At 42.3% G+C, this 20,775-nt stretch overlaps 4 protein-coding genes and 1 long non-coding RNA gene across 9 annotated transcripts; 3 read left to right on the top strand and 2 right to left on the bottom strand.

Moving 5' to 3' along the window:
• Positions 1-9: 9 nt before the first annotated feature.
• Positions 10-8,169, top strand: LOC127605569 (UDP-N-acetylglucosamine/UDP-glucose/GDP-mannose transporter-like). The gene is made up of 12 exons (XM_052073188.1): positions 10-739; positions 912-945; positions 1,042-1,128; positions 1,222-1,289; positions 1,367-1,438; positions 1,510-1,578; positions 1,903-2,005; positions 2,894-2,986; positions 3,240-3,307; positions 3,727-3,805; positions 4,707-4,789; positions 5,629-8,169. Exons 1-12 carry the CDS (start codon positions 630-632, stop codon positions 5,732-5,734), a joined length of 972 nt encoding a protein of 323 aa, XP_051929148.1. The 5' UTR covers positions 10-629; the 3' UTR covers positions 5,735-8,169.
• On the bottom strand, positions 7,791-11,581 carry si:ch211-121a2.4 (transmembrane protein 205). 2 transcript variants are annotated; one of them, XM_052073208.1, is made up of 4 exons: positions 11,351-11,581; positions 10,679-10,885; positions 9,937-10,100; positions 7,791-9,282 (listed from the first exon to the last, which is right to left on the bottom strand). In XM_052073208.1, exons 2-4 carry the CDS (start codon positions 10,776-10,778, stop codon positions 8,980-8,982), a joined length of 567 nt encoding a protein of 188 aa, XP_051929168.1. In that variant the 5' UTR covers positions 10,779-10,885; positions 11,351-11,581; the 3' UTR covers positions 7,791-8,979. The 2 variants fall into 2 exon arrangements, with proteins under 2 accessions (XP_051929168.1, XP_051929169.1); XM_052073209.1 differs by lacking the exon at positions 11,351-11,581 and having other exon boundaries at positions 10,679-11,325.
• On the top strand, positions 10,808-17,812 carry LOC127605587 (uncharacterized). Of its 2 annotated transcripts, none has more exons than XR_007963617.1 (3): positions 10,808-10,907; positions 12,747-13,095; positions 17,767-17,812. It is a non-coding gene; the product is annotated as an uncharacterized LOC127605587 (long non-coding RNA). The 2 variants fall into 2 exon arrangements; XR_007963616.1 differs by lacking the exon at positions 17,767-17,812 and having other exon boundaries at positions 12,747-12,849; positions 12,930-13,061.
• LOC127605573 (transcription factor 7-like 1) lies at positions 12,914-17,427 on the bottom strand. Of its 3 annotated transcripts, XM_052073198.1 has the most exons (6): positions 16,772-17,427; positions 15,529-15,575; positions 15,179-15,443; positions 14,999-15,106; positions 14,845-14,902; positions 12,914-13,098 (listed from the first exon to the last, which is right to left on the bottom strand). In XM_052073198.1, exons 1-6 carry the CDS (start codon positions 16,862-16,864, stop codon positions 12,914-12,916), a joined length of 756 nt encoding a protein of 251 aa, XP_051929158.1. In that variant the 5' UTR covers positions 16,865-17,427. The 3 variants fall into 3 exon arrangements, with proteins under 3 accessions (XP_051929158.1, XP_051929157.1, XP_051929159.1); XM_052073197.1 differs by having other exon boundaries at positions 14,845-15,106; XM_052073199.1 differs by having other exon boundaries at positions 14,845-15,106; positions 15,179-15,335.
• A 53-nt stretch (positions 17,813-17,865) lies between the features above and the next one.
• Positions 17,866-20,444, top strand: LOC127605568 (transcription factor 7-like 1-B). Its single transcript, XM_052073187.1, has 5 exons — positions 17,866-17,970; positions 18,054-18,225; positions 18,312-18,419; positions 18,533-18,590; positions 19,663-20,444. Exons 1-5 carry the CDS (start codon positions 17,900-17,902, stop codon positions 20,268-20,270), a joined length of 1,017 nt encoding a protein of 338 aa, XP_051929147.1. The 5' UTR covers positions 17,866-17,899; the 3' UTR covers positions 20,271-20,444.
• The last annotated feature ends 331 nt before the right edge of the window (positions 20,445-20,775 follow it).

Here is a 20,775-nt window from a genome sequence, read left to right as displayed (position 1 = left end):
GTCCTCCCGTTTCGTCCCACATTCCAAAAACATGCATGGGAGTTAAATTGAACACTCTAAATTCCCGCTTAGGTGTGACCATGAGTGTGAATGTTTGTCTATGTGTTCTAAATACAGGCTCCAGCACGCCTGGGGCCCTCTTGAAAATAACCGGATTAGAAAATGGATGGATGGATGCGTTGACTGACGGGAAAGTCGCCCCTGCCAATATGGCCGCCAGGTAGACGCGTCGGTCAGCTGGTCCGCGGCTTGAAGCCTACATTGTGATTGGATACTGAGATCACGTGTGCGTCCACCCCCAGTCTGCTTTTTAGTAAGGGCTAAAGTCTTGTGTCACAATATAGAAGCGTGTTAAAAACGCGACATACTTCCCCTATGAAACCCTATATCTCAAGGTTATCTTCACCAACCCCACTTTTGACATTTCTGGGATATTAAATGCATAATGTACGGATACAGTGGTTGATGTAAACGTTTCTGGGGGCGGGTAAAATGAGTGCGGAAGAGTCGCGGTTACGCACTTGCGTACTCGCGTACTTGCTTGCGTGCACGCTTGCCAGGCAGGCAGCGACTCAATGGCAGGGCGGCCGAGGCTGACAGTCCACAGTGCGGAATGAAACTCCTCGGGGATGGCGGACAAACCTCCGACGGTGGTCTTGAAGTTGTTAGCCGCCGGCTTTTACGCTCTCAGTTCGTTCGTCATCGTCATGGTGAACAAGAGCGTGCTCACCAACTACCGGTAAGTCGGCGCGAGAGAACCCAAGCTAAGTTATTAGCCAGGTTAGCTCAAGGCAACTTTGGATGTTGCCGTTTAAATGGCCACCTTCCACTCTCACAAGGTGTAACTTTGGAGTACATTTAACACACTTTTAGCTGATTTTATCTGCACTCACGGACCTCCATGTTCACAGGTTCCCTTCGTCGATATGCGTTGGGATTGGTCAAGTGAGTTTCGCAACAATTTCCACTAAACACATGTGTCATTGACTTGTAGCTGAGATGCAGCTGTTTTTCCTCGAACGTGTGCGTGTGTGTGTGCAGATGTTGGCGACGGTGGTTGTCCTGCGGGTGGCCAAGGCAGCGAGGGTGATCAGCTTCCCAGACTTGGATAAGAAAGTACCTCTCAAGGTGAAACCAAAACCACCTGTCCATTGTGTTCTTAAGCCTTCTTTTGCATCTGTAGTTAAATTACACCTCCACTTTTTTTTCTTCCTTCTTTAGACATTTCCCCTACCTCTCCTATATGTGGGCAATCAGATTAGTGGTCTGTATGGAACCAAAAGGCTCAAGTAAGATATCAGTGGTTGGATGGAAGTGAATTCGAATCCATACTTTTATTTGACTATACTACTCTTGTTTGCACCAGCTTGCCGATGTTTACTGTGCTCAGGAGATTCTCCATCTTGTTCACGATGTTGGCTGAGGGATTCCTGCTCAAGTAAGCACTTAGTATTTGAGCTTCATTTTGGGCTGGAGATTGGGTTTCACGTCTATTCCTCACTTTGACAGGAAGAAATTCTCCAAGTCAGTCCAGCTGACGGTCTTTGCAATGATACTTGGGGCCTTCATCGCTGCGAGGTAAATGAATTAGTTATTTTCAACTGCATTAGTCACACAATAATGTTTTGAAATGAACATTTGCAAACAGCTATGAGAGTAATCTTATCTATTATTGGCGAAATAAAAAACACGAGAGACTCGCTACCGAGTCTGATAACCAGCTAACTTGCGCGGCTAACCGTCAATTCGTTTCCTCACCGGCACGTCTACCACTAGTGTTCATAAGAATCACAGAACGTTAATCTGTATGAATTACAAAGTGAATGCGCCCTTGTTATGAAAACGTGTTCTCGTACTGTACGTCTGTCCTTCCAAGGACATCAACACAATTGTGTTTCACAGCGCCGACATGTCCTTCGACCTGCAAGGCTACGTCTGCATCCTCCTCAATGATGTGCTTACGGCGGCCAACGGTGCTTTCGTCAAGCAGAAATTGGAGGCCAAGGTATGTGGCGGTGACTGCCTGTGAATAGCAGTCATTGTTTTTGCTGAGGGGGGAGGCGCGGTGTGGTTATGGCCTTTTGGGAAGGAGATGAGGCGACCTGTCCTTCATCTGTCCTCAAATAACTCTGCATTCTTTGACTGGGTATGTTATTTTAACTGTTAACTTGGGTGTTTTGGCATTAAAAAAATACAAACTTGCCATATTTGCAGATACTTACTGTCTACATTTGTGACAATCAGTTTACAGTCTTGACATGCAAGGTTTCAAATTTGATAACGTAAGGCCGTACGCTTATTCGGGGTGGTTTTTGTTTTTCATGTAACCGTTTGGCTTTCCCGACTTGGGTGTTTTTCATACAAATAAGATAAAATAAGATATCCTTTATTCGTCCCACACTGGGGAAATTTACAGCCTCCAGCAGCAAGAATGTATGTAGAAAGAGAAAAAAAAAACAACAAAAAAAAATATATTTTCTCCACTTTTGACTTTATGACTGCATGAGTATAGTTGTAGACTGCGGCTGTCTCAGACTTGCGTAAAAATGGAACAAAAATATGACTGATGAAAGCCATTAAAAAAAAGAAATGGAACAAAACAGACACAACTATCGTAAAAGTTAGGAAAAAAACAAAACAACTGACACTGACAAAATCAGGCAGTACTGTAAACCAAAAGCGATCCCAAACAATGCAGGAGTCTATTTAAAGTAAGTCATTTTAAAGTAAAAAGTTCAAAGTCGGAAGTTTCAAACCGCAACTCGATGGGTGCGTCAACACAATTAGGAAACGGCGATGGCGGGTGCCAGTCTGAGCTCAACCATTTTTGGTCTCCCGTTTTTTGCACTAAAACCCAATGTTACATTTCCTCTCTTGTTTATGTGTTCCACAGGAGCTGGGCAAATACGGCTTGGTGTATTACAACGCATTATTTATGATCTTACCCACTCTACTGCTGGCTCACATGACTGGGGACATCCAAAAGGTAAGCCAGAGTGAAAACGTCGGGAGGCGGACTTCCTTCGAGAGAGTTCCGTGCTCGTACGTGCGCCCGTGAGAGCGCTTTCTTGTTCACGGGCAAGCTGGCTAGCCTCTGCTGCTTTTCCCGTATGAGGCCCCGTTAAGTGAGAAAGACAAAGCTGCCCATTATGTACTTTTTTTTTTTTCATGAAGTCACTGCGCGTTGCTAGTCCCTGCAGTCTATCGTTTTAAAAGTTCAGATGTTTGTGTGTGAACAGGCCATGGACTACGACGGCTGGTCTGACGTGTTCTTCCTCATACAGTTCTTCCTGTCCTGCGTTATGGGGTAAGAAGAGGGTGGCTATGTGACGTGCGTGCCCACGAGGGGTTAAACAACTTTCTTTTTGTTTTGTTTTTTGGGGGGGAGACGCTTAAGGTGATCATAGTTACTTTGAGTTTGAGTTATGGACGATGTCCTTGATATTTTCTCAGTTGTCAACGCCCTCACCAAACAATTGCCCCCCCCCCCCCCTGTCTTGTCTTGCTCATCCAATCACATAATGGCAACAAAACAATAAAAACGTACTTTGGATGGCAAGAGTAGAAGGTATTTACAATGAGTCACCAGTGGAATAATTTTACATTTGATAAACCTTACAAACTATTTGCAAGCTCTTTGGGAGTACTAATTGTAGTATTTCATCGTGTGTGCGTTCATACACATTTAATATGACCAACTTTTTGCCCTCTTTTGCGTGTGCGCAGGTTTGTCCTCATGTACTCCATTGTGTTTTGTACACACTACAACTCTGCACTTACTACCACCATATTGGGCTGCATTAAGGTGAGCGGCAGTACAAGCGATACCTCTCTTGTCAAATCATTCAGAATCGATACCATCTCCGGGGAGGGGATAATAAAATGAATATAAGATAAGATATCCTTTATTCGTCCCACACTGGGGAAATTTACAATATCATACGGTGGTTGCATATTTAAGGGGGCGCCTAAATCTAAATCGCAAAATTCATTTGTGTCAGCCCACCACAGATAAACGGACACTACATCGTGCAATGTCATCATTTACAAGTCATTAATCGGATCAGCAAATTAATGACGCAGCTAATCACAAATGAACCAAATACTAAGTATCTAAATATAAATACTAAATATCAGAAATTAAACGTTTGTTAATGATTTCCAAAGGTGACGTCGTCAGTCCGTCATTGCGTTTCCGTCAATATTTCAGACCGACTGGGCGGGTCGAATACTGACGGACTAACAAACTGATGAATGGCCGGCCATCTGACGATTGAATTCAGTTTGCATATCTGCTGTGCACGCTTTGACCACCAGGGGTCAGTATAATACATAGACGTCCTACAGGTAATTTGGTGATGAAACTCAAAGTCAAACTAAGCTGCCGAATTTTATTTTATTCTTATTCTTTTAATTTTGGGGGTGGAGTATACAGATCAGACACCTGAAAACCGTTGTCTTTAGTGTTCAAATATGTTGTTAAAAGTCAGCAACAGATGCAAATTTTATCAGTCAGTGGTGTTTTACATTTACAAGCTCACATACATTTGTTTAGTGTCGTGGTTGGTTCGACCATTAAAAAAAACACACACACATATTAAAACACGCCAAGGGGAAATTGAGCTTTTGAAATCCAAACAAGGTGAGCTTCGTTTTCGAGGTTGCACTGCCAAGGCAAAATTGACCACCTCCCACTCCTTTTTCAGAATGTCCTGGTGACATACATTGGAATGGTGTTCATTGGCGACTACATCTTCTCCTGGACCAACTTCATAGGTTTGAACATAAGGTACGGAACACTGTGTTTGTTCTAAAGCAGGGGATGATTTTTTAACATCTTAAAGAATTAAAAAAAAAAAACATTTTCAAAGCCAAGTTCCCAAAATTGTCCGCCATTTTAGAGCATTTGGAGTGATCTTTCGAGACCCGCAGAAGACTGCGTTCTGTCACAATATAAGCATGTTTGTATCAAATATGTCAAGCAGAAAAGCGACATTGTCGATAATCAAACGGAACGAAAACAAAACTGAGAGAGGGCTTTTGGTGATGAAATTATTTATTTAGATGTACGACTAAATAGTCTCCACCTCACCCGCAACCCCGCGAGGATCAGCGCGTTTGAAAATGGATGGACAGATAGGACTAAAAAACGCACGGCTAGAGTTGAATGTCATTCCTGCGGGGGTTTTCCCCTCATGATGCAGACTTTTTTCTACTTAGTGACGTCACACCATTATACCATATTTAAAAAGTAATCGTGTTTAATTCTGTGTAATTCCACTATCGAACACAGGATGGCGGCATAACAATTTTGTTTGAGATTGTGTCAAAATTGTAAAGAAAAAAAAGTATTTCAGAATGGCTTAGTTTTTGTTGAAAATTATTGGTTATCATTTGCTGTAATCCTACTTTTTGGGGGGTGGGGGGGCAGTCTCAAGATGTATTTTACACTATTTATAAAATGGTGATATCTATTGCTCCTAATATTGTGCGTTTAACTTGGTTGCATTAATTTAAGTGTGTCGAAAGAAATATATATATATATATATATATATATATATAATATGAGGCATTTCTGTATTGCGGCTTTCATATGTTGTGACATGCGCATGACTTTTGTGCCGGCAGCATCGCAGCCAGCCTGGTATATTCGTACATCACGCTGCGCGAGGAGCAGCCCAGCAATTTCAGCGAAAGCACCAAAATGGACATCAAGGGCAAGGTGGTTGTATGACGCTGGATTCTGTTTCCTCTTGCTCATGCGCGTGTCCTTCTTTGAAACGCTTTATGTTTTGAGGAGGAACTGATAGTTCAGAATCATCATTGGCAAAGAGGGTTACGATTATTCTTAGTTTTTTTTTAAAGAGACAGTAGTCTTCCTATTTTTTTAAGTTTTGAGAAGGGAAAAATATTTATGGAACTTTTATAGACATTTTACTGGAGAAACGCACACAAGAGGTGCCTGCTGTTTCTCGCCCTCCCTGTCAAGTGTTGTCATGAGCCGCCAGCATTTTATTCATGTCAGAAATTATGCTCCATAATAATAATATCCGTTCGCACTCTTGAGCTAACCAAATCAAAGAATCCACATTTGTATCCAAATTATGACAGCTGACATCTGCTTTGTTTTCCTGCACCCGTGGTGGCCGAGAATAGTTTTTAATTCATGTTTTTATTATTGGATCGATAATTCCAAAAATTAATCAGATAAAGAATTTTGCTTTAAAGTTTAGTGCAAAATACCCCCGCCCACCATTACTGCGCAGAGTTGTGGGCTATTTCTTGGCGACGGTTGCAAATAGCCATTATTTTCGTAAGAGATGGACACACCCCTCTCTCTCGTAAATGGATTGATCCACTTCCTGGTTTGGTCTGTAACAATGTCAGGAACTAGGCAAATTGTTTTCCAAAATAAAAGCAGGGTGGTCTGCCAATGTCTCTTAAAATCCCATTATTTACTCTTCGGAGGCTGAAATTCCAAAGGATATGGGCAATTTTATGAATTCGATCAATTAATTATCAATTGTGAGACGTCTATCTCCGACCAGTTTACAATGTCACGTTAGCATGTTTTTAGTCTGTTACCATGTTGTTGTTTTTTTTGGACATGCACTGTTATAACATCGGTACAAAGTGGAAAAAGAAATGTTTACTTTTAGCCTGATCAGTTCGTGCTACAGAATGTGGACGTGCGTGTGGTCATGTGGTGAGCTGTTGTCGTCTGATCAGCCCGCCTCACACCTCGAATAAAAATTGATGGTTTTAATATTTGTTAGCTTTTTTTTTTTTTTTTTTGAAGGTATGAATGTTTTTTTTTTTTTAAATCAATTGTATTTTGGTTTAAAAGAACGCATTTCATTCAAAGTGTGGCTATGGTACTGTACTTTTAATTTTTTTTTTTTTACAAAAATGCTTTCCATTGTAACATTTGTTCCTGTCATGGAACAGAGATGAGCCGGTCGAGGCCAAGGACCGGCTCGAGGACCGAGAGGCGGTCCTTGGTCCTCAGCCTTGGTCTTGGAGTCAAGTCCTTGGTCCTCGGCCTTGGCCTCGGGTTGCCGGTCCTTGGACACAACACTGTCATTGAATTAAAAGATGAGCCTTTTTGGTCTTTTTCCAATTTGCTGTTTCAAATTCTTGATTCTCGGATCCGCTTGAGTCAAGCTGACGTTTGTGGACACGTTTTAAAAGAATCATGAGACACGTTTCACAGTTGGCCTTTTGGTTTATTTGTTTATTTTAATAAACTGCCAAAAATAAAAGTACAAATGACACCAAGTAAAGATTGTTTTCAAAGTCAGTCTCAACTGTACACTGTCCACCACAAAATTAAAAATCCCTCAGTAGTTACAAAGTCACATCAAGTGAAGAAACGTTTTCCTGAGCACTGCGAGCCAAATAGTGAAGCGGAACGCGATTAAATCCACAAGATTGTACAAATTTGTAATTCACACAAAAAAAGCACTGACACCTCACATCTACAAATACAATTCAGTGGAGAAAAAATAAAAATCTTAAATTGCATTGTTTTTGCCTTCCATCTGTCATATTTTTCCAAATCTCCTTCACCTAACATTTATTTACACAAGCTCTGCTGTGGTTTTCCCATCATGCATTGCACATTCCAACAAACTGGCTTATCTTCAGAGTTCAAACCAAATCTCACATATCAGTATCAAGAAAACCTTTCAAGAAACGTGTCGATAACCTCTGAAACTGAAAGTCTCACATTTTGGGGGCGGGGTTAAATGAGCTTTAAGAGGGTGAACCTATCGTCACGTATGATCTCACGTGTTTTGTATCGTTTATGATGCGGCCGAAAGAAGTGTGATGATTCCCCACAAAAAGCACAAATTGACTTTGTGATGTAGTGTTAGGGGCACGCACGTCTCTGATGATATCACACAAGATATCTTGGGATTTTACTGCCTTTCTATTTTCTTGAATGTCGCTTTCACAGAAGAGTAATCGTGATGACGGAACCGTATATTGGACTCGGTGGTTTGAGCAATGCTTTTATCTGCTCCCTCGCTGCTAAGTGCAACATGGCTAGAGCGGCAATAAATCCGCATCAGAGAACGGAATACAAACGGGAAAAAAAAAAATAAGCAGTGAAGAGATTTGATGCCATGGCACACCTGTCATCAAAATTAACGGTGAGTATGCAAATTACTTTTACTTACTTAAAAAAAAAAAAGTTAATACTTCAAATTGGAAAATTATCCTCAACTTCAAACTAAAGCGGCAGCGAAGGAAAGAAAGAAAAACATGCTCAGCTTGTCGGTTGTCAGTTGCGCCCAAACAGGAGAAGCAGGACTGAGCAGCATGTGTTCACGGCGACGACACTCTTGTTCAAAAGGCAAAATTGCTTCTCACAAAGCTTACGGCTGACTGACACATTCCAGTTTTGAAAGTACGCTAAACCCTCCGTCTTTGACTTCTAAGTAGTTGTAATTTTATGAAGTCATTTTCATGGAGAAAATATTTTAACGTTAACTACGGCTGTTTTTCTTCAACTGAAACTGGGGCCTTAGTCAAGGTAAGACGAGGGATGAACCGGTCTAAATAACAGTCAATGTTGGCATGAAAGCGTAACGCTATTGCTTAAAATAAAAATAAAATCTCAGTAAAAGCTTACGAAATCAGCTCGTACAGAAAATGGCGGCAGGTGTGAGCTCAAGCTCCTTGAACATAAATTTGAATGTGATTGGTTCATTTTGAACACGGTGCCACTTCCTTTTAACGGGTGTGCACACTTATGCAACCAAATCTCGACTTTGCCATCACCGGGTACGCTTCTGCGAAGGCCGCCAATTTCCCAGGGAACATTTTTGGTTCGGGTCCCAATTGCAGCACTCGGGGGGGGGGGGGGGGGGGGAGTGTTTCGCCGTTTTGTCTACGAAGACTCGAGCTGGCGCGTGAACACGTAAAGGTACGGTGAGAAAAGGAGGTATGAAATAGACAACTTGGGGCCGCTTCTTACAGCGTGCTGAGGTTTTCAGCCATGTAGCTGAGGCTGTAGAAGTTGCAGGCCACGCAGCACACGTTGCAGAGGGACGAAAGCAGCCGGTAGAGGCGCAGGCGCCCGCTCAGGTGGCGGTACTTGGCGTCGGTCTGGCACAGCTTGGCGTAGGCCTCGCGGTTGGACGACAGGCCGATGTCCTGGCCCAGGCCGCACGCCTGCTCCACCAGGTGCATGTCGGCCATGATCTCCGACGTCATCTGGCCGAACCACTGGGCGTTGATCGCCGCCACCGTCACCGACACGAAGAAGATGAAGATCTGTCATGGTTTAGGGGGGAGAAGACGGACGCTTTAAAAAAATAAAATGGTGTCCTTGTTCCTGTGGACATTGATGCACCCGAGGTGGCTGCGATACGTTGAGGTGGCGTAAACGATACAATTTTTGAGTATTTTGACTTTTTCAAGATCCATTTGAGCTGATCTCATCAAAAAGCGGGACATCAATAAAGTTGTTTCCAAGTTAGGAATTTACAGTGGCGCGGCAGCAAACGCTGCCCCTCCCACACCCGTGTAGAAAAAAAAACGTCATCGACAATTATGCTCGTCAATGGGAGCGTATGGGGGTGGGGGTTGATTTCAAATTTGTCTCCTCAAGATCAAGAAAGCTTTACAAAAATGCCCCCCCCCCAAAAAAAAAGATTAACGTGCCAAATGGCATAGTGTATGTGTGTGTGCCTGTTCCTGCGTCGTGAAAGCAACCTGAATGCCCCTTTGTTGCTTGCAATAGCAAGCGTGTGACGTCAGAATTACAAATATTGCATATTGAAAGACAACGGAGGACTTTGTTTTAGAAACAATTCAACGGGGAAAGATGCCAGCGCACGCAAGTTGTCCCATCAATCAAGGCGGTGTCTGAGTTATACTGTGCGACACCCGAGGGGAGTTGGGGGGGGGGCTGTGCAGAGAACCCACTTGGAAGGCCTCTCGCTCGTCGAGCAGGTCGCTGGGATGGTACACTGCGAAGATTGTGAGGTTGAAGAAGGCGCAAGCCGAGCCCAGGTGAAGGTAGAAGGGGACCAGGCGGCTCTGAATGAAGCCGTACGTGTGCCTGTTCAGGTGGTTGTCCATCACAAAACCTGTTAGGGTACAACAGCAAGTTATGCATTGTCAGTGAAAAATCGTTACATCGCTGTGTCGCGTTTTTTTTTTAATTGTCTTGAAAAATAATGTTTTGACAATGCAACGTTTTTTCTTTAATAATGTCGGCGATGTGACGTTTCTCTGACAGCTACAATTTGGTTCATAATTTTTCCAAATGCGTGCAGTCTGTATGCGCTTTCAAGCCAGCCATTTTTATCCGTCTTGAGAGGTCAGCCATGTTGCCACTTGCCGCCGACTGAAAATGACATTCCATTCCTGTCACGGCCAATAACGGCTCTGCTTACGAATGCCATGTGACCGAACCGTTTTCCACCTGTTTTCTGAAGCCATGCCTGGCCGTTACCTCAGCAACTGCGATGTCATTTCCAGTCAAAAGCAAATGGAAAAATAAACGACCTATGCGAACGATAAAAACACAAAAGCTAATATTTAGGGACATGACAGTGTCTAATACAAGCTGCATAAGAGCTTTCGAGGTCCGGATATCGGCACTCCTGTTATGTCGAAACCCTGCTGTGTGTCGCGTGGGTGTGGGTGTGGGTGTGGCACTGACTTGAAATGAAGGTGACCCATATCTGCATTCCCCAGTAGGTGGAGAGCAGCAGCAGCTGGGCCAGCTTGACGCTGAACGGGGGTTCCTGGTCGGTGGCCATGCTGCCAACGCTCGCTCCTGTGCCTCACTCTCCTCCGTTGAGTGTCTCCAAATACAAAAGGCAGAAGTTTCCGGAAATACCACCCGGTCAAGTCTTGTGCCGCAGTACTGTTCGGAAGACGTGACACATGTCAGTGTCAAGCATGTGACACACCCGCATTACAAGCGGTCGTACTTGTCTTTTAGGGTTGGTCAAATGAGCGCAAACTTCCGCGCTGTTGTCAAGGAAACTTGAGTTTGGCCACGCCCACCGCTTAGCATAGCGCGGCTAACTGCTGCTAACGAGAGCGACTATCGCCGAGTTAAACTCACAAACTCACACTATCGTGTCGAAAGACGCTTTTATATGGAAGCCGTCCGCTTCGTATGCAAACAAAGCAAGCGCCGCTTCGTAAATGTCCCGCTTGCGGAATGAGTTAGCAAAAGTTTGACAGACGAGTTCACAAGTAGGGCACAAGGTTACATTTCAGCACACACACACACACAAGAACAGCAAACGACAGAACGCTTTTTTAAAATCCCTTTACGACCACGTAGCTCTTGCGAATATCCTAAATAGTTGACAATATCTACCTGTGTGGCGGTTACTGAAGTTGAGAGAACACCTAAAAGGAGGAACGGTAAAATTGGAAGCGTCGGAGGGAAAAGTTCAACCACAACAAACTGGTTCCACCAAGCTTGGAGCCAACGCACGCAACACTTTAAATGTCACACGACGAATTTGCGACTTGCCATTGAAACTGCTTCAATATTTGTGAGACAAGCAATAAATTAATCTGTTACAATAAATACCCACTTTATTATATACACGTACATGCTTTTGAAAACAAAGGCAAATGAAAATAAATTAAAACTTAATTAAAGTAAATTAAAATAAAAGACAGTTTAAGTAATTCAACCGATGTTTTTGCGAAACACTTTCGTCTTGCGGTCACGAAGACAACTTCAGAAAAATAAATTATATCAAACAAATGTGTAAACTACGCGAACAAGTTACTCAATCATAACGTTCACGTTTCATGAAACAATTGATATGTAAACATGTGGACAACCCTTTTTAAGCACTGATCTAGACGTTACAGTATATAAATAAATACACACATGCATAAAACCAAAGCCTCCAAATTACAGCCTTTGCCATTTTAAAATTGATTTTCACTACACTGCGATGTCGACAATCTCACTCGGTCACTCACACGCACACATTCACCTTTCAGCCTTTCAAACAAGTCAATTTTTCCCGAGATGTACCTGAAGGCATCATTTACAATCGTGGTACCCTAACTGACAAGTTACAAGTTTAAATCGTTCTTTGACAATACTTCCAGTTCAAACTAATCACGTCATCTTTCCCCATTGGAATAAAAAGTAAATACAATATGCACTGCAATAAAACAAATACAATAGCACTTGTACAGTTTAAAACACACCACATAAGTGAAGGGAATGTAAATAATGGCCGTGGGCCTCCACCTAATGTGGGTCAGGGAAAGAGAAACTCCTCACAATCGCCCACAAAACTTCCACAAAACTTCAATAGGCACCCAAAAGATGTTGGTTGTTCAATACATTTGGAATAAAATTAAATGCCAAAAATACCTCACACCCAAACATTTTTGTTTTTAATACGTTTTTAATAAAAACTTCATAAAAAATGACTGACAGAAATAAACTGAACACGCAATTTCTATATGTATGAACAAGCCAAAACTCCCAAGAACGTCCGTTAGGAAGAACACATTTGTACATTATATGGAGAGAAAAAAATATGTACAGTATACAAAAAAAGAACACTCAAAACTATAAAAAATAAAAAACTTTTCTTGTAGGTGACCTAAAGCAAATCCAGCAAACACAAGCAAAACGTGTATGATGTTATTATTGTTTGCTTTTTTTTTTTTTTTTAAAGAGAATCCTGTTGGAAAATTTAAAAACAGCTTTTGTGGTCCTTGTCTTTGGTCTGCCACAGAGGGTGAAGATGTGGATGTGGACATGAGTCCTCACGAGGTACAACAATTTGAGGCAATGACATGGATCCAGCACCTGGAAAAGTTCGTCCGAGACACCCACAGGTACGTCTCAAAATGATTTCGACTGGATTCCATTGCATAGCTCAAGCGTCCGCCTCGTGGTGTCCTACAACCGAGTGTAGGTGGGGCAGGAGGATGCGGGCGAAGGCGAGGAGGACAAGGGGACATAGGTCACCAGTGAGGCTCCCAATGTAAACGGGACAGAAGTGGGTTCTACCTGGGGCGCCTCATGCCAGTTGCAGCTTGATGCGGACGGCGCGCGTACCAGCGCAGGGAGCTCAGGTGCAGGTGCTGCAAACGCAAAAGATTGTGTCGATTTCAATTCACTTTACAGGTTAGAGGGAAATGTGCAACAAAAAAAAAAACAAATGTTACAAAATGAAAGTGGAATATTAGTAGCGTTGATCAATTCGAATAATGTTACGCTACTAACTAGAATAAATTGTAAAACAAGTTATGAAGCAAATCACCATAATATTTTTTAGAAAGTTTTCTTTCAGATTAATGTAATACCAGGGTAATGAATCTGTATATTTACAAGAGTTTAAAAGTTATATTCTAATAAGACAATAAGGTTTCATATTTTCAAGATTAAACAATTGTCATTATTTTAGAAAAAAATTAAAATAAAAAAAAAAGTTGCCTATTTTTGTGATGAAAAGATGTCCATTTTTAGATTAAATTTTTAACATTAACACAAAAATTGATATACACTTGTATTTCAGATTAAAGAAATAATATTTACAAGAAGTAATGCATATGTTTTTAAATATTTTTTCTAAATTAATATATCTTTGGGACAAAAAGTTTAATCTTTTATAGATGAGAGTCAAGCTCATATGAGAATGTGGTCATATATTTTAAAATTGAAAAAACAGATTATTTATTAGTCATAATTTCCACAAAAATAATGCCATCGTTTTAAAATCCTAATATGAAGAGAATTATTGGCATTTTCAATATACTATATATATATATTTAAGAAACAAGTCTTTTTTTAACCTTTTTTTGATACCTCATTTAAGTCACAAGTCAATATATTTGGATCTTCAAAGTCTTCAATGTTACTCTTTGATGTCAAATTTGCCTTTCATCTTCAAAACAACACTTTATTGTCAAATGTAACCTCGTCGTACAATTCATATTTTTGTCTTAACACTGGTGACAAGGACGAACCGAAAGATCAAAGGTGAGATGTGATCAGCTCCTCTTACAACGTGTACAGGTGCACCGCATCATACGATCAAGATATTTTTCGAGTATTGTGGTTACCTCGTGGAGATTAAAGACAGCGGCGTAACATTGACATCGTTTACAACACAGGTGTCAAAGTCAAGGCCCGGAGGACAAATCTTGCCTGCGACATCATTTTATGTGGCCCGCGAAAGCAAATCATCTGTCAACTTCCATGGTCCTTTCTTAAATCTGTACCAAAATTTCAAATTGTCTTCCGAAATAATTGTCAGTGACATTGTGCAATAATTTTGTTACCCTGTTTATACTCGAGCAATAATAGAACAAATACTTGACTGATTTCAACACAAGTGAGTTACCGTTTTTTTTTTTTGTGTAAAAGTAATACGATGTGATGAATAAACATTTCTTTGGTTTCACGCTCAACAGCCCTCTGAGGGAAGATGACACCCTTGGCTTACAACATGTGCGGCTTCATTAACGTTGAATTTATTTAGTTTAAATCGTTTCGTTTATTTTAGCACGACAACACTTTTTAGAATGCAATATCAAATCTAATGTTTCGATTCAAAATTATTTGGGAGTGTTTCTTTTGTGATGGGAGTTTTTTGGGGTGACTGTTTTTTTTAAATTTTTGGCGGTGTGGGGGGGGGGGGGACCATGCCATATTTCATTTTATGAAATTCACTTTTTGAATGGAACCACTGAAGTGAAATGCTAATGTACGGAAATGCACCTGCATGAGCAAAACGTAGCAAGGCAGAATTTTGGAGCTCGAGGTGCAACCAAATTAAGTGGCTGGCCTGCAGGTAGAACGAAAACTATTGGAAAAGGCGTACTTACTGCTCCGATTGTTGAAACCGGTGGCTGCGCTTCCCCACACTCTTTTTTTCTTTTTGCCCTGGACCAGAAGAAACCATCGTGCATTACGCACAAAAATGGCATTGGACAAATTTGTTGACTTTTGTGAAAATGAGGGGAAAAAAAGAGGGCTTACGTAATTGTCGCTGCAGGACCAGCCCGGGTATGTGCTGGCGTGGATTCTGTTGAGCCGCTCGGATTCCTCGTAGTATTTCTGCTGCTGTTCCAGGCTCAGCGACTTCCACTGTGGATGCGATCACTGTGTCAGCACATGCATTTGTGTCAAACGATAACGTGGTGCAAACACAAAAATCACCATTTGCCCCATGATCTTGTTGACCGCAGCGCTGTTTTCATGAAGGAACTGGGCCTTGACCACAGGCCGCTGCTCCTTCATGAAGAGCATGAAGGCATTTAGGGGCTTCTTTATGTAGGGCCCGGTGGAATCCTGAGCTGCTGTTTTCCTCTTTATCCTGTCGGGGGAAACAAAGTTCGTGGCTTTTGGAGGAGGAGGTCGTGTTGGTGGTGGTGGAGGAGGGAGAAATAAGGAGTCCTGTGCCAACACTACAAGCTGGCCATCACTACTCACACACACACACACATGAGACAACAATAAGTGTGTGTGAAGATGCAAATATCATGTTGGTGTGTTTGTGTGAGACTTACAGAGCTTCAGCAGGCATTTGGTTCACCGCTGCAGGTGTAACGTTGACCTGCAAAAATAGAAATAGAAATATTTAATAACTTGCTTGTTATTAACATTTAGTGGTAACAGGAACATGCAACTGTGAGTCCTTGTATATATGTTTTTAAAACACTATCATTTCGACTATTTCAAGCCTCATGTTTGCACGAGTGCTCCTAAAAGTTTTGTTTGTGTATCGTTCATAATTTAATGTTCATTCCCATCTGGCTGTTACTCGTCATAGAAAACACCATTCGACCTGATTTAAAAGAGGATAGTCCTTATCCCGCAGAGAGGAAATGTAGATGTTACTGCAGCAAAGTATTTGTAAATACGGAAATAAATTATTCTGTCTGAATAAAGAGTACACTTTATTCAGACAGAAAATAACATTAGATCCCCCACCTTAGATTGGAAAAAAAGCAGGCAGTAATGTGAATTTTATGACAACTTTAGTGAATTTATATTCTTGCCTCAAAACGTTTGCGTCGTTTTTCCCCAATAAAAGTTGTGATTGAATCTTCCCTCTACCTGTTGATTTAGGTCAGCGTTGATGACTTCCAAAAGCAGGTCCCACTCGACGCTTGCCATCTTATCGGGTCGCGAAGTTTTTATTCAACTTGTTCACCGTGATGAGCGGCATTTTGCGTCCCCCCCACCCCTTATATCCCCCCCTCTTTATTACGTCACGGGCCGCTTCCCCGCGCGAAAGAGCCGCGGCAGCTAAAGCTAACGACCTTAGCTAGCGGGCTAACAAAACAGTCAATCGGCGTCGAATATGCGCTGAAATAACGTCTAGTGTTCAGTAGACTTCAAAGAGAAAGACTGGTAACATCCGACACATCACGATGTGGACCTGACGTGATTAAATCTAACTCTTACGAGTTCTGGATCTTGCTGAACAATAAAATATCCTTGTGACATGAATTTTAGTACAAAAGAGGACCAAAATTTTTTTTTACCATATTATAATTTAAGGATTCGAAACAGTCCCCCCACCCCCTCATATTCCAATTTGTTGATTATTTGACATTTACCTGGGGCGACATTCAAAATGGGACGCTTACGAGTCACATGTATATTTTAAATTGTATCAATCTAAAGTCGCTGAAACGTTGTTACAGGTTTTAACATCCCCGGGTTGGGGTCCACTTCAAATACAGTATAACCCATCTTGGCACTCAAAATGGCGGCCAGTTCGAGTATCCCGGCGAGAAGACTCACCGCATCGTGATGGCCACGGAACGTACAGCAATTCTTTTTCTTGACTTTTTTTGTTTTTGTTTTAGTGTGTTTAACACACAGAAAAGAACGCATTTTTTGCTCAAAATTGGAAGCGGCTCGCGGACGACTTCCGGCCGTTAGTTGGCCATCTTGTGCTCATTAGCATGTGCGACACCGCTCTTTGATTAACCGTCAAGTGCGTAATACGTGCGCCAATGTGACGCACAAAGGAGACCCCAATCCTCGTCGTGATTGGCTAATTTCGGGAGGCCGCAATATTTTGGGATGTATTTTTAGAGGCCTCAATAATAGGAACGCCGTTAGTAGCGACGAGACATCGGTTGAGGATGACCAGCGCAAAGTTGCACAGACCTTTGGATTTTACCAACGCGGATTTAGGCGTTATGACCAGCCATCAACAGGTAAGAAAAATATTGTGATGCATGCGTACCTTAGGCTTCAAGTGAAGTATCCATTTTGTTATTTTGTGGGGGCAAAAAACGCTACTTTATCGTTAAAAGTAAATGCATATAGTTTATCGATTTTAAAGATTACATCATAAATATCCCAAACGCACGCGCAGAATTTGGGGGAAACGTGCATGAAAACACGAGGCTTGAAATAAAACAATGTTATAAATGTGGAATTATAGCTCCGCGTTAACGCGCAGAATTTTGGGGGAAACGTGCATTGAAACACGAGGCTTGAAATAAAACAATGTTTTAAATGTGGAATTATAGCTCCACGTTACTAAAGGGGGACACGGTAAGGACTAAACAACCACCTGTTGGTGCAGGTCAAGCGAGACCATAGGTTTATTTTTTATTTACACACAACTGGTTGCCAGCCAATAACAGCACACGGACAGCCATTAAAATTTACACACTGGGACAATTTAGAATGCCCGCGATCCTTGTGGCGATGAACAGATTAGAAAATGGATGGATACATGTTCCTACTCATAAAAGTATACAATAACCTTTGTTTGTTTGCAGGTCATGCGTGCACCGGTGGAGCTTGGGCGTCTTCCTGTTCCACTTAGGTATGTAACAAAAATGTTTGCATCTTCACACAACAGGAAGCATTCCTGTTATAACGCGCGTGTGTCTTGTGTGTAGGGTTGGCCAGATGTCCTATATATTCTTGCCCTTTGGCACTTATCTCCCTTCTGGACCTCCTCCAACACCACAAAAATCATCGTAAGTCCTCCGCAAAATGTATTTCCACTAATGGCCACACACAGGCGACATGCATTTTGCTAATACTGTACGTTTCCCAACAGGAGAAAGAGGACTACAGGAGACCACAACTCCGACAAGCAATATATTAAAAAACCTCCAAATGCATTTATGCTATTTTTAAAAGAACAAAGGCCCCTTATCCAAGCCGAAATAATAAATTCAGGCACACATCCAAAAGACAGTGCCACCGTAAATAAGATCCTCGGGATGATGGTGAGTGTGACACACACACACATACACATACGTCCTCTCAAGTTGTACCCCGTGTGTGTGCTGACATTTTCCAATGATGTCCACAGTGGAAGTCGCTGGCACCCAACGAGAAGGAGAAGTACTTCAACGAATCTGAGCGGCTGAATGAAATACATTCCAAAATGTACCCTGACTGGTCCTGCCGTAATAACTATGTGAGTCCCGCAGTCAATTAATTATGATACAGTGGAACAATAAAACTCAATAATTTACATCATGTTGGGGGTTTTTCGCATGCTTTTGACACTTTTTGTGTTTTTTTGTGCAGGGCAAAAAGAAAAAGAGAGAGTGGTGCCATGCAACCAAAAGTTGCAACTATCCGATCGGTAAGTACTTCTTATAGATCATATAGAAAATATGGTCAAGGCAAAAAAAAAAAAATTGCAATATATGCGCAGATGAAATTGACATTACATTGCGGACGTCACGGCTTAACCTGCTTTCTGTGTTTGGTCACGTGACATTCTGAGCCCGAAGGCACTATGATGCCAATTTCGGTTGACGGTTTTGAGAGTGGGACAAAATCGCAGCCTCCTTACATGGATGAAAACTGGTAGATTCATCTCCTAAATTCTTGTCCTGCAGATGCAAACGTAATCAGAATACTGTGCATAAAAGCAGTTGGCACACACAGAACATATTGCAATGAAAATATTTTCCTTGAGTTCCCTTAACAGTTAAAGAGCAAATATTGTATGTTAAAATACTGCAGCATTTTAAAAATGCTAATTATCGCCCAGAGCTGATAAAAATCAAGTATTAACCACCATTAAAGTAATATTCATTCATTCATCTTACGTACCGCTTGATCCCCACAAGGGTCGCGGGGGGTGCTGGAGCCCATCCCAGCCGTCTCCGGGCAGTAGGCGGGGCACACCCTGAATCGGTTGCCAGCCAATCGCAGGGCACACAGAAACGAACAACCATTCGCACTCACACTCACACCTAGGGACAATTTAGAGTGTTCAATCAGCCTGCCACGCATGTTTTTGGAATGTGGGAGGAAACCGGAGCACCCGGAGAAAACCCACGCAGGCCCGGGGAGAACATGCAAACTCTACACAGGGAGGCCGGAGCTGGAATCGAACCCGGTACCTCTGCACTGTGAAGCCAACGTGCTAACCACTGGACTACCGGGCCGCCCTCATTAAAGTAATACTGTCCTCAAAAAATTTCCAATAAAGAAATTAGGCTGGAATTTGTACATCTCATTTGCACACATAAAAAAAAGAAAAAAGTCTCCTCAAATTCTTAACTAGAAGTTATACCTCTGACCACCCATGTCAATCAAAACTGAACATTCTTAGTGTCGGTAGAATTTTGCATTGAGTGTATTCATGTTTAAATGAGTCCTTGAGTCTCATGAGTGACACGTCTTTTTGTGGTTTGCGTTTGCAGCGTCTCCACAAGAGGTCCACGCGTCGTGCAAATGCACATGCACGTGCAAGAAGCGCGAGGACCCCAAGGCGGACCTGGTCTCAATTCCGACATTCTTGTCCTCCTTGACCTTGCCAGCGACGGTACCCGTCATGGTCTCCTCGCCCTCCTTGCCCTCGCCAGCGACGGAACCCATCATGGTCTCCTCGCCCTCCTTGCCCTTGCCAGCGATGGAACCGGTCAAGGCATCCCCGCCCTCCTTGACCAGCATCTCACAGACTAAGCCTGAGGAGGACCTGATCCTCACCCTTTTAAATAATAACTTGGGAAATGTCGAATCGTCGCAATGGGACGAGGCGTCCAACTCCTCCTTCTTGTCCACATGTACCGTCACACCACACGAAGGCGAGGAGGACCTTACCTCCGCCCTATTCAAGGAGTTGGAAGCCTTGGAGGCGGCCGAAGCCTCCTTTTCATCCTCGTCCACGTTCACCGACAGCTCGCATGAGGACGACCTGACCTCCACTCTTTTTAAGGAGTTGGAAGCCCTGGAGGCGGCAGAGGCGGCCGATGCGTCCTCGGCCTCCTTTTGGTCCTGGTCCTCTTGCTCCACCTACAGCATTGAGTAGGCGTGGCCAAAGCAGAGAACGTGCCGGGTGTCCTCAACCCGGTTTGCACTTGGGACTATGTACAGTATCTATGCACAGACTTTTCTTGATTGATATAACTTAACTCCTTGACTGTCGATTGACTCTAAATTGTATCGGAGTGTGACGTGCATTCCGGCGTCAAGGTAACGTTACATCTGCTTTGTTTAGTTCATTTTTTAATGACAAATTTTTACGATGAATTGCTTGTTTTCTATGAATATTTTAGTGAGAATTTTTACATGTGTAATTTTAATAGATTTTTATAGAGCGTTGTCACAATATTTGTCTTTAATGGTGATGGGAAAGTCTGGTGTCAAAGCTTTTTACAACTTACGCACTGTGAGTTATTTCTCTTTTTATACGTTGGTTCTCTTTTTACATGTTTACAATTGTACATTACGATGAATGGTTTGTGAATATTTTTTTTTAAATGTATTTTAGGAATTTTATTCTGCGGGAAATTACCTGACATTTGACCAAGCAC

The sequence above is a fragment of the Hippocampus zosterae genome, chromosome 8, assembly GCF_025434085.1.
Source record: "Hippocampus zosterae strain Florida chromosome 8, ASM2543408v3, whole genome shotgun sequence".
In the NCBI taxonomy this organism is placed as follows: Eukaryota; Metazoa; Chordata; class Actinopteri; order Syngnathiformes; family Syngnathidae; genus Hippocampus; species Hippocampus zosterae.
The sequence above is the reverse complement of the archived record's forward strand: the minus strand, read 5'-3'. Positions and strand labels throughout refer to the sequence as shown.